At 49.3% G+C, this 16408-nt stretch overlaps 1 protein-coding gene across 2 annotated transcripts; it reads left to right on the top strand.

The window, feature by feature from the left end:
* The first annotated feature begins 506 nt into the window (after positions 1 to 506).
* Positions 507 to 1968, top strand: ID3 (inhibitor of DNA binding 3). Of its 2 annotated transcripts, none has more exons than XM_063106765.1 (3): positions 507 to 853; positions 960 to 1042; positions 1559 to 1968. In XM_063106765.1, the coding sequence occupies exons 1-2, from the start codon at positions 554 to 556 to the stop codon at positions 1017 to 1019; spliced, it is 360 nt and encodes a 119-aa protein (XP_062962835.1). In that variant the 5' UTR covers positions 507 to 553; the 3' UTR covers positions 1020 to 1042; positions 1559 to 1968. The 2 variants fall into 2 exon arrangements, with proteins under 2 accessions (XP_062962835.1, XP_062962834.1); XM_063106764.1 differs by having other exon boundaries at positions 1552 to 1968.
* Positions 1969 to 16408: the final 14440 nt, after the last annotated feature.

Raw genomic sequence — 16408 nt, 5'->3', positions numbered from 1 at the left:
GTGAGTCTGGAGGTCAGACGAACAGCAAATTGGGGAACAAGGCGGCACTAATTCCTTACAAGTTTCTCTTGAAAAATCTTTTGCTTGAAAAAGGGGGGGGGGGAAAGCTTCTTTGCTGCTCAGGGATTTATGACCTCGGAGGAGCTGCGGGTTCGAACCAGTGTTAGGCTAAGGGCGGATTGGCACGGGACAGGAGGGGCACTGCCAGGAAAAGGCAGATTCTTAAAGCTAATGGTTTTAAGTGATTTTTTAAATCCTTGCTGGCGAAGAGGCCCGCCTCTCCCCGGTATCAGCGCTTCCTCATTCTTTGAATCCGCGGCTCCGCGGTTTCGGCGTCAGACCAGCCGGAGGAAGCCTGTTTGCAATTTAAGCGGGCTGTGAACGCCCAGGGTCGGAGGGGGCGGGGCCGAGGCGGGCTGTTTTGAATAAAGGGGCGTGCCCTCGATCGGGCTCTATAAGTACGGGCGCCGGCGGGCGTGCACGCGTTGCAAGCTGCTCTAGGACGTGGTTGGGTCTTTGCGTGTTTTCTCGACCTCCGGCTTCACTCCCCGACATGAAGGCGCTGAGCCCGGTGCGCGGCTGCTACGAGGCGGTGTGCTGCCTGTCGGAACGCAGTCTAGCCATCGCGCGGGGCCGCAGCAAGGGCCCGGTGGCCGAGGAGCCGCTGAGCCTGCTGGACGACATGAACCACTGCTACTCGCGCTTGCGGGAACTGGTGCCCGGAGTCCCGCGAGGCACTCAGCTTAGCCAGGTGGAAATCCTGCAGCGCGTCATCGACTACATCCTCGACCTGCAGGTGGTCCTGGCCGAGCCGGCCCCTGGCCCCCCAGACGGCCCGCATCTCCCCATCCAGGTGCGCTTGGGAGCCGGGGCGGAGCTGGGCGTCCGGGTCGGGATGCTGTGGGACCCCCAGATTTCCCGAGTTCTTTGCGTAACTCTCCCCTCTTTTTTTCTCTTAGACAGCCGAACTCGCTCCGGAACTTGTGATCTCCAACGACCAGAGGAGCTTCTGCCACTGACCTGGCCGTCCTGGCACCTCCCGGTGAGTATCTTCCCCTCCCGGAGGTAGGGAGGCGTAAATGGCAAATCCTGGCGTTGGCAGGCTTTTTCGGGGATTATCGCTCTCTCTTTCGCTTTAGGGAAACTAAGGCCTGGAAGGAGCAAGAGACATGCCCATAGTCACATCAAATGAATGGCAGAATCGATTTCCACTTAATGTGTATTTCAGCCTTTAACGCATGTTGTTCCTGCCCTGCCCCAGTGGCCAGAGATCCGGGAAAGTAGGCGTGGGTCCTACTAAATAGGTTTTCTGCTACGAGTCGTAAAGGGAGCTGTGTCTTTGCACCCTCCCAACTAGTGTCAGTTCTTAGGGGAAGGGTTAGTGCGGGCTCCGCCTGTGGTCCTTTGGCGCCAACTGGGTGGGGGCAGCGTGGGGCGCGGAGTTATCAGCTGGAGGTAGAGACCAAGTTTCCTCCCTGGCGCCGGCCAGTCTGCCTCGGCGCGCTCGGCGGAAACTGACGGCTCCCTGGTCTTCTTTCCTCCCCCGCCCAGAACACAGGTGCTGGCGCCCGTTCCGCCTGGGACCCCGGGACCCTCTCCGGCCGGAAGCCCGAGGGCATGGATGGGCCCCAACCTCGCCCGGCCCATTTGACTTCCCCAAACCCCTTCCTGGAGGCTGGATCTGGAGCCCAGGAGCAAAGGACTGTGAACTGGGGTGGCCCGAAGAGCCAGAGCTAGTTCTGGTCACCAGCTGGGCAACATCACCCTGTCTGCACCCCATTCCCAAGTTTTAAAGACAGTCTCTTCAGAGTGTGGAGGTGGGGGAGTGGCTGCTCTCCAAACTCTGCCAAGGCAGTGGTAGAGCTGGTCTTCTGGTCTTTTTGGAGAACGGCTCTGTTGCCCTAATTATGAACTCTATAATAGAGTATATAGCTTTTGTACCTTTTTTGCAGGAAGGTGACTTTCTGTAACCATGCGATGTATATTAAACTTTTTATAAAAGTTAACATTTTGCATAATAAACGATTTGTAGACACTTGTGTATATAATTTGATCAGACGGCTGTCTCTGCATTCTCTACTACTTTTCTCACATGGCTGAATTTAGGGGGAAGTATCTTTCTTGGAGCTTGGAAGTAAACTCCTTAAGAGGGAGATAGAAAACTCCCACCTGAAACGGGTGGGGGCAAAGGGTGGAAAGGGCTTGTGATGGGAGCCCTATATCAATTGAGAGTTGCATGCATTAAAAAGATGCTGGCCCTGACCCCTCATTTTACAGTTGAGGGAAGAATGGTGCAAGCTCACCCAGCAAGTTGGGGGCTCAGGCAAGTTGAGACCACAGTTCTCAGGTCCTTGGAGACCTAGCAGTGGCTGTGCTCTTCAATGTGATTAATTATTCATGATGCCTTTCTAGCAGCGGATGTGGTTAAGAGTGGACCCTTGAGTTTGTCTCACCTGGTGCCCAGACTTGGGTGGCAGTTGATAGACCCATTTCAGACATGAATGAACTGATCGCTTGGACCTGGTTTCATTTCCTTCACTCTCTGGTTTGGCTTCCTTGTTGTCTTCCAAAGTTGGAAGAAGAGAGGAGAGGGGTCTCTTTCCTCAAATCCAAAGCCACTTTGACAAGGATTTGGAAACTGGTTGGGAAGTACTGGTACTAATTCCTCTAACACTAGGTAGTTGTAGACTCTGATCCTGAGCTGGGAATTTGAGGAAGAGTCCCCACAGCCCTTCATCCCTTCTGGTGTTCCTACATCACCTCCATTGGGAACCGACTCTATAAGCATCTTTATTCCTATTTTAGAGATAGGGTAATGGGTCTGAACCAGGTTCTCTCACAGCCCATCGAGAGGTAGAGATAGGATCTGAACCTTAACTACAGTGACTGGTGGACAGAAACAGGTCTGGGACTGGCCATTCTATGGGCCAGGCCTGGGAGTGGGGCAGAGGGCAAGACCCCAACCCATGCTGTCCGCCACCTAGTGGCTCCCCGGGTGGGCTCCATCAGGAGCCAGGCCTCAGCTGTTTATATGATCTCATCTGTGTATTGACCCCTGGCATAAGTTACTTACATATTTCATAACAGATCATATCATCACCCTGCCTTGACCCTGGTGAGAGCTTTATGGGGTGAGCATGGGCATGGAGGGAGGGCAACCTCTGTCTTTGCCAACCATCCTCCTATCTTAACTAGTGGTTGTTAACCTGTTTGGGTCCCAGTGTCCTCTCATGATCTGACAAAAGGTATGTACACTCTTCAGAAAATACACACACAGAGATATACACCTTTGCAGACCAACAACAGATCTCCAATCCCCCTGGAAACCCTCAGTCCCCAGGTGAGAAACCCTTGCCCCAAACCAAGTGCAAAACCCCAGCTGGGTTTATGTTGGATTGTTTTTTAGGTGTGCTGTGCTGGCTCTGGAAACAGCCACACATGGGTGCACAACTCCCAGCTCTGCCACATACTAGCTATATAACTGCAGGCTAGAGACTTTGCTTCTCTTGAGCCTCAGTTTCTGTACTTGTGAAAGGGAGCTGATCTTGAGGAAGCAGTTCTGTGGTGCCACATTACACCATGAATTGCAATGGAGCCAGGCACTGAACTCAATGTCCTGTACCTTTTTCCACCACAGCATGCTGCCTCCTGCTAGCTCAGGAGCTGCAGGTTGTGGCAGCCTAGAAAGATCTGCAGCGCTCACTTACCATGTGACAATGAGCAAGCCACTTCACCTCTCTGAGCCTCTCTCCTTTCTCCTGCCCTGCTGCCTCCCTGGATGGAAGATAATGGTGGGAAAGTTCTTTGAAATGCATCACACACCTACGAGGTATTATTAAGCTAATTCCAAGGAAATTGCCTGTCAGGACTTCCAGGACTGAGCTGTTCAGGTGGCCGGGACAAAAGCTTAGGCCAGCACGCCAATCCATTAGTCATTGGAGAGTGAAAGCAATTTGGCCCTAGGTCAGAAAACTCTCAGAGAGGACAGTCTTTCGTCATAATCACTTATCAAGTGCCTACCAGGTGCCAAACTCTTACTTTATCTTAATTTTTTTCTAATCTTCATCACAACCCAGCAAGGTGGGTACCATTGTTCCTGTCTTACAGAGAAAACAGAGTCAGAGAGGCTGAATAACTTGATCCAGGTTACACAGCAAGGAAGTGGCAGAGCAGAGTTTAGGAATCCCAGCTTCCTCTAGTTCAAAGCCTATGTTCCCGCCTCTACTTGTGATCGGCTCTTTTCCCTCTCCATTCCCTGAACCTGACACATATTTAGACCCCAGTGGGTGCTTGTTGAATGAAAGACCTAAGGCCACCCCAGGTCTCCCCCATTCATCTGCGAAAAGGGGATGACGGTACCTGCTTTCCAGGTTTGTGGTTCGGATAAAAGACAACGTGCCTAAAGTGTCTACCAGGCTCCCTGTATTACAAAATTCACTGTTAACTCAGCGTCTTATGCTCATAATCGCATGCCACCTTCCCAACAGCTCTGAAATAGACATTTGGGAGCTAATAATAATAATAATAACAATAACAAAACAACAACAACAACAACAACAATAATAATAATAAAGCTCGGAACAGGCGAAGTAACTTGTCCGTGGCCACACAGCTCCTAAGTAACAGAGCGGGGATTCAAATTCATGCATGTGACACCAGAAACGGTGCCCTTTCGAGAAGGCTAGTTATGGCTTTCTAGCTGTGGATGCGGACAACCTTCAATTATCTGTCTTCCTGGCCTCATCACCTCTCCAGGCCACCACTCTTTTCCGTCCCCCAGGCTACACCCTAAAATCCCGTCGCTCTCTTTCCCGCAGAGCTGCTCCCAAGGTTTCCCTCTGAGCACTCCCGAGCCTCCCAGGAGAGAGCAGCTCCCCACCGGCGGCTTCGCGGCGCCCGGGACGGGGCGGAGCCTCGGCCCACGTGGCTCGGAGCCCGGCTGGGCGGGGCGGAGCCGGCCCGCGCTCCCCCCGCGGGCCCTGGGGGCCGCTCGCAGGTGTTCGCTGGCGCCCGGATGTCTGAGCTCTGGCTCCGCTCTGGCTCCGGCTCCCTCCGCAGCCTGCGGGCGGGGCTCGCAGCCCATCCGGAGCCTCGCGGCGCCCCCGTCGTTCTGCCAGCAGCGCGGCCTCCCAGTTCCCAGCCTCCCCGCCTGGGGGGGCCCCCCACCCAGCCGAGTCGCTGACCCCACTGCTCCCCTGCTGCCCCCAGCTGCGCTCGGGCCGCTGCAGCCCCGGCGCGCCCCCACCCTGCTTCCTGCCTAGGCGGCTTTGCCCGGCCGGCCGGGCGGCCGCCCTGGATCGCACCCCGTTCCTTCCTTCCTTCATTCTTTCAGGCAATTCGCATTCCTCGAGCGCCTGCGACGTGCCCCGCACAAGGCCTCTGCGACCTTCTCAGTGTGGCCCCGGGCCCACCAGGCTCCTTCGGGAAGCCTCTGCCCTCCGCCCCCGTCTCCTCCCCACTACCACCCCCTTCTCTCCCCTGTGATGTCCTATATCACTCACAGAGTTTAGCACTTAATTGTTCTCTGATTATTTCTCTAGTTACGGGTCAGTCGGTGGCAAGGTCAAGGGGTCGCCTAGTGACTGACCCAGACTGAAGGGTCAGACTGTGACCAGAATTGGGGTTCAGCCAGTCAGTGGCAGGGTTTGGGAATAAGCATATGGAGAGGTTGGCAGTAGTCAGCCTGTGGCCTGGATTAAAAGGACGAGGTGCGAGGGTCAATTTGTGGGTAGTGTCAGTGACCAAGGTTAGTGAGTCAGTCTTTGGGTAGAGTCAGTGGACAGTGAAGATCAGAGAAGTAGGTCACCTTGAGACCAGAATTTGAGGTTGCCTTGGACAAGCCAGATAAGGAGGGGGGAGTTCTCTGTAGCCTTCTGAACTCAGACTTCACATCCCTCCATGGCTGGGGACTGACCATAGCCCTGCTCCTTCACCACCCAAGCTGTGGAGCTGTCTTTCCATCTGGGGACATTCCTGTCCTCACCACCCCCCTGCCCTTACTTTGTACCAGATGCTGCAGGCAGAAGCCCTTGCTGAGCCAGACTGTTGTCAAAGGGAGCCCTGGCTGTCAGTAACGCTGGCCAGGGTCGGGAGGCCTTGGGCTTTCTGAGGACCCCACCCTAGAGCCACCCATGTTTAGCAGGGAAGTTGATGCTCTTCTCTGTGCCTTCTGTCATTTGTTTATACATATGCAGACTTCAGGAATGGAAGGGCCCTTAGAGGTCACAAATGTGGCCCAGAGAGGGACAGGAGCCTGCTCAGGGACACATAGCAAGTTAGTAGTCAAGACAGGACTTGAACCCAACCTCCTAGCTTCCTATCCAGGGCTCTTTCCATGATGCTATCCCTAGCCTGAGCAGGGCTTGTTTTTCCCACTTTAGAGATGGGGCAGCTGAGGCCCTGAGAGGCTGAGGGATTCCCCCCACCCTCAGGTCTGGAAAAGTGAAGTCAAGGAACGATGAATCCCCAAAGCATTGTCTCCTTGTCATTGCCCACCCAGTCCCCTCCTTTCCATCCTCATTAGAAGCAAATGGAACAAGGGTGGCCAAGCATGAGTTGGAAGCCAGGCAGGGAGAGAACACTCTGTAAGAAATGCTGGGGAAAAGCTTAGCTGGGTTCTTATGGAAACATATGGAACTCATTACCCTAGATTGAGGTGGTCGCTGGCCAGCTGGCAGTTGGTCAGTTTGGGGCTAAAAGTGTGTGTTGTGTGGTAATAAGGGTATCCAAGACATGGCAGACTCCCCTGAATAACCCACCCACTCACTGATCCAGATTCTTCCTGAACCTTGTTTTGTTTCCAGCCCATGCCATTTCTAGCACCAAAAAAAGGGGATAATGGGGCCGGCCCGTGGCTCACTCGGGAGAGTGCGGTGCTGATAACACCAAGGCTGCGGGTTCGGATCCCATATAGGGATGGCCGGTTGGCTCACTGGCTGAGCGTGGTGCTGACAACACCAAGCCAAGGGTTAAGATCCCCTCACCGGTCATCTTTAAAAAAAAAAAAAAGGGGGGGGGGGATAATGAGGCACTATAGTTTGTGCAGAAATGAGGTGATGGCTTTGGGGACCATCAGGACAGATAACCACACTCCTGCCACCCTGACTCCCTACCCCATCAGGCCTGAGGCTTTGTAGGTCTTATAGTGGATCCAGTGTGTGAAGAGTTGATCCACTGTTCATGATCCCAGCTTCCGTCAAGGGTGGTTCATTCTGGTGAGCCCTGAGGAAAGTGTTCAAAAGAGGCTTTTCACTAGCGCTCAGCATTTTTTTACAGTCTAGGTGGTAACAGGGGCCTTAGGAGCTGCTTCCATTTCACCCCTATGAGGCTCACAGATATTAGGGGACCTGCCAAAGGTCACCCTGGAGTAAAGCCTTGCAAAGGTCACCCTGGAGTAAGAAGCCCGGAGGTCTCCAACATGACCTCCAACCCAGTGCTTTTGATGTGTGCAGCTCTTTTAAAACTTTGTACAAATCAATGCAGCCTACAGAATTGGCCTCTCCCAGCCATAGCAGCAATCCTGGTACTTTCTCTCTGTGAGTCTGGGTATCAGACAGACACTGGTTGAAATCCCAGCTTTGTCGTTTATCAGCTATGCCATCACAGGTAAATTATTTATCCTCTCTGAGCCCTACACGATTGATGTGATGATTAAATTAGATGACATATGTAAAGTACCTGGCTCTTGGTAAGCCCTGGGTGATCCCCACAATGCAGTCTTCTGGGCTTGGTGTCAGATTCCTAACATAATTCCTTCCTCATCTTTCCAGGATAGCAATGCTGTTGGCATAATCCAATCACAGTATCTCAGGACTGCCTGTTCAGCATGTGTGCTCTTCAGAGTCCTTTCACACACACCCAGCAGCACCCAGTCTGCGGGACAGCCGAGTGCCTTGGGGAATAAATAGGAATGAAGGTAGGGAATTAGCCCAGCCCCTCCACTCCCAAGCTCTGCCACTTTGGACAAGCTCCTTCACCTCTCAGAGCCTCAGTTTCTTCCCTGTAGTACTCTGAGACTCCTGGAACCTGTCCATAGAGTGGTGATGAGGATTTACTGAGGAACTGAATGGAAAGGACCTAGAAGCCTGCCAGGCACTCAAGAAGTGACAGCTAGCATTACTATTCCCATTTCACAGATGGAGAAACTGAGTCTCAGAGCAAGGAAGTGACTCAGACAAGGTCATGTGGAAAGACTCCTTCACAGACCTGGGGATAAACAGCCAGATCTTCATGCTTCTGGTCATTGTCTACCTACTATTTTCTCACTGGGATTTGTAATGATTCCATGACAAGTGTGTTTCAGCTGGTGGAGGGACAGAGCTTCACCCCTGTGAGCCTGTCCAGTCTCAGCCTAACCCAGAACCAGCTCACTCATGAAACCATAATTTCCAGAAGAGAAAGGGAGTTGGGGGGAGGGAGATCATGACCCAGAGGCCAGAGACCCAGGAGGCCAGAAGTATTGCAATCCCGGGTGATAGCAGCAGTTTTGTGATCGGTCAGACCTGTGTCCAAATCCTGTCTCTGCCACTTCTTAGCTGTGTGACCATCTACATGAACCCCCTCTCGGAGCCCTAGTTTTTCATCTCTAAAACCCAGTGGTACCTCTGTCATTGGGTTGTTGTAGGAATTAAATAAGACAGTGAATACCTGGCACAGGTGAGCTGCTCACAATTGACAGCCCTTAGAATTCTATCAAGAGGAAGTCGAGAGGGAGCCAGATTCTTCTATATCACCATCCTCATGTGTAAATCTTGTTGTAAATCCTCTGTTGACAATGGTACAGATGTTCTAATATTTGGCTGTTGAAATGCCTGTGTGTTCCCACTCTCTTCCGCTTACTAGCTGTGTGACCTTGGATAAGTGACTTAACTTCCTTTGTTCTCAGTGTGTGCAACTATAAAATGGGGATAATAATAGTCCCTACCACAGATGGTTGTTGTGAGGATTAGTTGACATAGCGAACTCTTAGATTAGTGCTTGGCACATAATAAGAATCCGCTCCCCTCCCCCAAATGCTAGTTGTCATTCATTATCTTAGCACACTATGTGAAGTTGGTGTTCTCATACTTTCTATAGCCATCTGTGTTTTAATATAAAATCATGATGTCTCTCTTTTTTATTTTTTGAGTAAAACCGATATTTCAGGACGATGTATCAGATTTTTATCACATGGCTTTGTGAGACCCGGCACCCAGCCAACTTCTCACACAGTCACACATGTGTGTACATGAGCCCACATGCCTGCAGACACACACACTTTGAAGGCCATGCTACGCTGCGCTGCTTCCCAAATGGACTGAAACAAGCCCTCTTACCTTGAGGAGCCAGCTGCCCACTCTCCTGCCCCCTCATCACGCTCTGCAGAGTGAGGCAGGGAAGGGTGACGGCCTCGCAGCAGCCGCAGCACATTCCTTGGCAAATCTGACCTGGGGGGAAGTCCTGGCTCCAGCTCTTAACCTGAGTGTCAGAGCCTGGGTTCCAGCCCTGGCTCTGTCCCCTCCTTGCTGTGCAACCCTGGGCACATAGCTTCACCTCTCTGAAACTTGGCTTTTCCATTTGTGAAAGGGGGCTAACCATTTCTACCTTTTGGGGTTGTTGTAAGGATTAGGGAAACACATAGAAAGTGCCAGGCACAGAGTTGTTGCTCCATAAATGAGAGTTTCCAAAAGCCTGGCTCATTTTTTTAACTCAGCGAAAACTATCTTTTATATATTCTTTAATAAAACGGTGCTATAGTCTATGTGCCTTACATAATTAACATGCTTTATTCCTTTTAACACATCTGTTCATCCAATAAAAGTGTTTTCCCCTGTAAAATTGCTTTATTTATTTCATATCTTATTCATATTTTACAATGTCTGGGCAAGTCACTGAAGCCCACTGAGCCTTGATTTTTTTATCTCTAAAATAGGAAGGAGCTGGCCAGTTGGCTCAGTTGGTAGACGTGGTGCTGACAACACCACGGTTAAGGGTTCAGATTCCCCGGACTGGCCAGCCACAATAAAATAAAATAAAATGGAAAAAAAAAAAGCCTTCCTGACAAGGCTGTTTTGAGAATTCAACGGCATGGTCTATAGAAAAGCGTTGAACAAATGAGAGGTCTTTTTTCACACCCCTTTCCTTCTCTCTAGGCTGAATTTCTCAAAGACAGGAGGGAGTTTTATTTACCTCTGTATGCCCAGCACTGAATAGGTAATAATAAATTTAGTAATAGGCCGGCCTGTGGCTCACTCGGTAGAGTGCGGTGCTGATAACACCAAGGCCACGGGTTCGGATCCTAATAGGGATGGCCGGTTTGCTCACTGGCTGAGCGTGGTGCTGACAACACCAAGCCAAGGGTTGAGATTCCCTTACCGGTCATCTTTTTAAAAAAATAAATAAATAAAATAAATAAATAAATAAATAAATAAATAAATTTAATAATAACAGTGACAATGATAAAAACTTTCATTTATCGAACACTTACTGTGTGTGAGGCTCTGTGCTAAGTGCCTCGTCATGAAAGGACAAGTGATAGACATTTAAAAGCTTTTGGTTCTTTCTGCTGATTATTTATTTATTTACTTTTGGGCAGCTGGCCAGTAAGGGGCTAAGGGAATCCGAGCCCTTGACCTTGCTCTTATCAGCCCCACTCTCCCAGGGGACCTAACCTGCCAGCCCACCGCTGGTCATTTAAACGGTGAAGGAATTGTTTTACTTTTCCCTTGGGCAAGTTCTACATTCCATACTGCAGACAAATTAAATTTATTCTTGGGCCTTATACATTGTTTGGACAAATCAGTTGGATAACAATAGCAATCCTTAGTTTCCTTATCTTGAAAATGGGGCTAATGATCAACTTGCCTCATATAAAGGTGTCGCATAAATGGGACATAAATGACAATAGCTTTCCATTACTCCTTCCTTTCCTCCCCACCTGCACACGCCCTTCCTTGGAGAAAAAGGTGGTGAGTGTGCAAGATATTAAAGTGGATGGCAGAGAGCTGAGTCCCCTCACCCCTCTGGGCTTTGTTTCTTTTGTGGCAGGCCTTTCTGGAATAATTCCCTGATTCTGAGACCTTCCAAGGCCCAGCTTAAGTCTTGCCTCCTTCAGAAAAACCTCTCTTAGCTGCCATAGCACCAAAGATTTGACCTACACAAATCCCACATGCCCCTGTGATCATGTGTTCCAGATTCCAACGAGATTTAAGTCCTAGAAAGCAGGGTTGTGTGTTAGTGGTTTGATTTCTATTTTTCCAAGCACTTTTTTTTTTTCATCATCATCTCATTTCATCCTTTATAAACCTTTCAAAATCCCCAGTCATAAATGGGGCAGCTGAGGCCCAGAGAGAAGGGCTTTGGATAAGACCACAGAGTGAGTGATAGAACTGTGACCCAAGACATGCCATGAACCTATCTGAGCCCAGATACTCTCTGAGCACCTTCTTTGAACTAGGCTTTGTGCTTGGTGCTTCACTGCAACAATTTCATAAAGCAGGTGTTGTCCCCACTTTGCCAGATGACGAAACTAAGACTCAGGCAGGTAAAATAATTTGCCCAAGTCACACAGTCAGTAAGGGACAGAATCGTGATTTGATCATGGCTAACTGACTCCAAAGTGTGTGCTTTTTATTTAATACCTGGAGGCCTCTCTACCAGCAGCTTTGCTGTTTCAGAGCCTTGAATTTGCTTAAGTAGCCCAACAGGCGGCCTCTCTGAGTCTCTAACGGTAGTGTTGTATCCTAAAGCAAGGAGCGATTACCAGGGCTGACCCCTGTGCCCAACTCAACCCTAGCAGCTGGGGCAAGGGGGCTCACAGAGCAGGGCACACAAGGCCCCTGCTGTAGCACTGATCTGCATGAAGTGCCCTCCTCTCCAAAGCCCATTGTCTCCCCAGGAGACAATACAGATAAAGGACCTAGCCTAGTGGGCTGCCTGCATCAATCTGTAACCATGGAAACCCCTCCGGAGACAATTCCAAAGTCCTCCCTGCTTCCCCCCACCCTGCAGCTGTGGTTCCAGGAACCCAGCCTCCAGCAGGAGAGGAATTGCTGATAATTGCTGCCCCCCAACCACTATGACCACCAAATGGGACACAGCTGGGCCCTCCACCACACACATCCCCCCACCCAGAACCAGCGTGGGGCCTTGGATGGATTTAAGGCCTAAGTCTTATTTCTTTTGTGAGGATCAGCTCCTTGAGGTTCCGCACTGACGAGGTATATCCTTGATTCCAGGGCTGGGCCCAGGGGAAAAAGGACCCAGCAGAATTCTCAGCCACTGAGCAGTCAACCAGATGCCTGGGAAGGGCTCAGGTCTTCAGCATGTGACTTCCCTCTGGTGGCCAGTTGCTGCAATTGTCAGTTGTGGCTCTGGAGAGAAAAATAATGAGCTCTTCCTGTTGGGTTCTTACTGTGTTCCAGAGGCCCACACATCTAACCTGATCTTCACAACCACCGTGGGAGGTGGGGTTTCTTACCCTACTCACATACAGCGGAGTGATCAAGAGAGTCCTGGCTCAAAACCTGCCCTACCATTACCAGCCCTGTGGCCTCGGGCACATTACCTAAATGCTATGAGTCTCAGTTTCTCCATCTGTAAAATGGGAGTGATAACACATACCTCATAGGGATGTAATGAGAATCATATGAGTGAAGGTTTGTAAGCCTTCAGAAAGGTGACCCACACATAGTAAATATGTGTCAGGGCCCTGACACTCCTTAAGCTGTCTGCTTTCAGGCATATCATTGAATTACTCCTGGCCTCAATTCCTTCACCTGTGAAATGGGGCTAATCCTGGCTTTCTCATAGGGCTGTTGTGATCACTGAAATGAATCTGGAGTGTGAATGTGCTTGCTTTTCTATTATGAGCATCATTTTTGATCTGCCTGAGGGGCGAGGAATGATCACAGGGGTAGGGAAGGGTACTAGGGGATGGAAGGTGGGTTAGAAAGTGAGAAGTTATGCTTCTCTTCCCATCGGCCTGGAGAAGGAGGTACATGAGGATTCTGAACCCTGCAATGACCTCTTTGGCCCCACAGGGCCCCTAACTTGGACTTTCCCCTCCTGCATAGCCACAGACAGACTAACAGCGGCTAGAGACTTTCCTGGGAAAGGGTTTTGAGTGATCTCTCAACTATTCCAAACACCTTTCATTGAATTTGGTTCAATAAGCAATTCTTGTGCTTTTATTCTGCAATTGGTGCTGGGCTGGATAGTGGATGTGAAGATAAAGAAAAGGAGCTTAAATCTGGTGAGGAGGGCAGAACATAAAAACAACTATAATTACAATGTAAAAATGATGATAGATGGAGATTCCCAACAGGAGGTAGGGAACAGGGGTCATCCAAAAGATGGATGGGGCTGGCTGATTAGCTCAGTTGGTTAGAGCACAGCCTTGTAACACCAAGATCACGGGTTTGGATCCCCATACCAGACAGCCACAAAAAATAAAAAAGGATGATGTCAGCTATCACCACCCACACTGGGGCCAACACCACTTGGATTACAAACATTGAGTGTCCTGCTTATTTCAAAAGAGTTCCGAGTCTTCTTTTTAAAAGAGGACTGGTAAGGGGATCTTAACCCTTGGTGTTGTCGGCACCATGCTCTCCTGAGTGAGCTAACCAGCCATCCCTATATAGGATCCGAACCCGTAGCCTTGGTGCTATCAGCACCGCACTCTCCCAAATGAGCCATGGGCTGGCCCTTGAGTCTTATTTTTAAACGTTAGCTGGATTCTGGATTTTGCTGTCCTAGGTTTCAAGTCTGTTAGTCTAAAGAGTTAAAATACATCCATTTTTATTGAGTGTTGTTTGAAATCACGTGTGGATATGGGGTACACAGCATTCTCAATGACTTGTTTAGCTGGTTTAAAGAAAGAAAGGAAGAAACTTATGTCTTAGAGTAGGACAGTTTTTCCTGGTGGAAGAGGTGGGGCGAGACATCTCAAGCAGAGAGAATAGCATGGACAAACAGAGAGGTAGTCAAAAGAGTGTGTTTGATCAGAATCGAAGGCCCATGTGTGAAGGGGCTGAAGACCAGAGGGGCCAGGTCAGGGGAAGGGGGATGTGGCCAGGCCATGGTGGGGAGCTACTTGCCAGACCTTAAACTAGACAGTGACAAGGCCAGGTGTGCATTTTAAAGAGATACCATGGGAAAAAGAGAGAATAAATTGATAATTACACGATTGTAGGGGGTACCACCCGAAGCTGCTCTGGGCATCTCTCTTGGGACCTGAGATCGATGACCCTCCTCCAATGTGGGGCCACCTCCATAAGCCCCAACATTTGTGAAAAACATCTCCAGGGTCTGGAAACATCTGGAAAGAATCTGGCCAATTTGGTAGCCCTGGCCTTTTCAGCGGGGCTGCTTCTTTCGCATCCTTTTTCTCCTCGTCCAGCCCATAGTGGGTTATCTTGTTGAGAAGATAGCCTTGTAGGCTTTGGCGCGTGCCAGAGTTCACCTCTAGATGGCAGCCTTAACCTTTAAGCCCCACCAGCTTCCACTCAAAGGTCTGAGAGAAGGGAAAAGGAACTAACAAAAAGGAAGGGCTTACTATGGGCTGGGCCAGGCGCATTTATTTATTGAGACGCACAACCTCCCTCTCAGATGCACATCATTATCTCCATTTTACAGTTGAGAAAACTAAGGCTCAGAGGGGTGAAGTCCCCAGTCCAAAGTCAGATAGGTGGGCACGATGGCAGTTGGCTTCTCCGAGCTTCACACTCCTCACCTGTGAAATGAGACTGACTCACCTCTGGCAACCACTAATCTGCCTTTTGTTGCTATAGATTTACCTATTTTGGACATTTCACATAAATAGAATCACACAATATGTGGCCTTTTGTGTCTGATTTTTTTCACTTAGCATGATGTTTTCAAGGTTCATCCATGTTGTAGCATGTATTGGTACTTCATTCCTTTTTATGGCTGAGTAATATTCCATTGCATGGATTATGCCATTTTGTGTTTATCCATTCATCAGTTAGGTTGTTTCCACTTTTTGGTTATTATGAGATAATGCTGCTGTGAACATTCATGTACACATTTTTGTGTGAACATATGTTTTCAATTCTCCTGGGTATATACCGAGTAGTGGAATTGCTGGGTCATATGGTAACTCTATGTATAACTTTTTGAGAAACGGCCAAACTGTTTTCCAAAGCAGCCACACCAATTTACATTCCTACCAGCAATGTATAAGGGTTTCAATTTCTTCATATCCTGGCCAACAGTTGCTATTGTCCATCCTTTTTATTTATTTATTTATTTATTTATTTATTTTTTATTTTTTTTTTTGTCGTTTTTTCGTGACCGGCACTCAGCCAGTGAGTGCACTGGTCAGTTCTATATAGGATCCGAACCCGCGGCGGGAGCGCCGCCGCGCTCCCAGCGCAGCACTCTACCAAGTGCGCCACGGGCTCGGCCCTTGTCCATCCTTTTTAGTTTTTGGCAGCTGGCCAGTGTGGAGATCCAAACCCTTGACCTTGGTGTTATAAGGTCCTCCTAACCAACCAAACCAACCAGCCAGCACCTTGTCCATCTTTTTGATTTCAGCCATTCTCGTGGATGTGAAGTGGTATCTCATTGTGGTTTTGATTCTCATTTCCCTAATGACTAATGATGCTGAGCATATTTTCATGTGCTTATTGGTCTGTGTGTGTGTATATACATACATATATACACACACACACACACACACACATATATATACACACACATATTTTTTTTTTTTTCTTTTTTTTGAGAAATGTCCATCCAAATCTGCCTTCTCCACAAATTTCGGTGCACACACACACACACACACACACACACACACACACACACAGAGATTAAACACAGAGCCTATTCACGTCCCATCCCAGATTCACTTCAACACCATGACTCTATGAGACAGCCATCATTAACCCCATTTCTCAGATGAAGGAACTGAGGCCCAGAGGAGTGCAATGATATGCCCAAAAGCACACAGCATAGAGAGCCCATGGGCCTCATATTCCAAGAATTTTCCAGTAGCAGAACTTCCCTGAAGCACCACTTATTTCTTTTTATTTTTTTTATAACTTTTTTCTCCAGTTACCAAAGTAATACACGGTTAGTGTAGAATAGGAGAAGCACAAAGAAGGTGGAGCAGAGATTTTTCTCTCTTCTTTCTCACAGCTACGATCTGGTTTCTCCGTGATTTTGGATTCATGTGAACAGGTGACGCACTGGGGAGCCCGGAGCAGCGGTCTGTGCCTTCAGACACTTGTATCAAACATTTTGTATCCTGATAAACAGGACTTAGAGCAGAAGGAATCTGGGGCGTTTTTCAGGAGAAGATACAACAGGGATGAGATACACCAACCGGAATGAAAGTTTGCTTTGGTTTGGGGACTTTTCTAGGGCTGTTTGTGCCTGGCTGAGTCAAGGACTTCCTCACTTACTT

Source organism: Cynocephalus volans, chromosome 8 (assembly GCF_027409185.1).
Source record: "Cynocephalus volans isolate mCynVol1 chromosome 8, mCynVol1.pri, whole genome shotgun sequence".
Taxonomy (NCBI): Eukaryota; Metazoa; Chordata; class Mammalia; order Dermoptera; family Cynocephalidae; genus Cynocephalus; species Cynocephalus volans.
The sequence above is the reverse complement of the archived record's forward strand: the minus strand, read 5'-3'. Positions and strand labels throughout refer to the sequence as shown.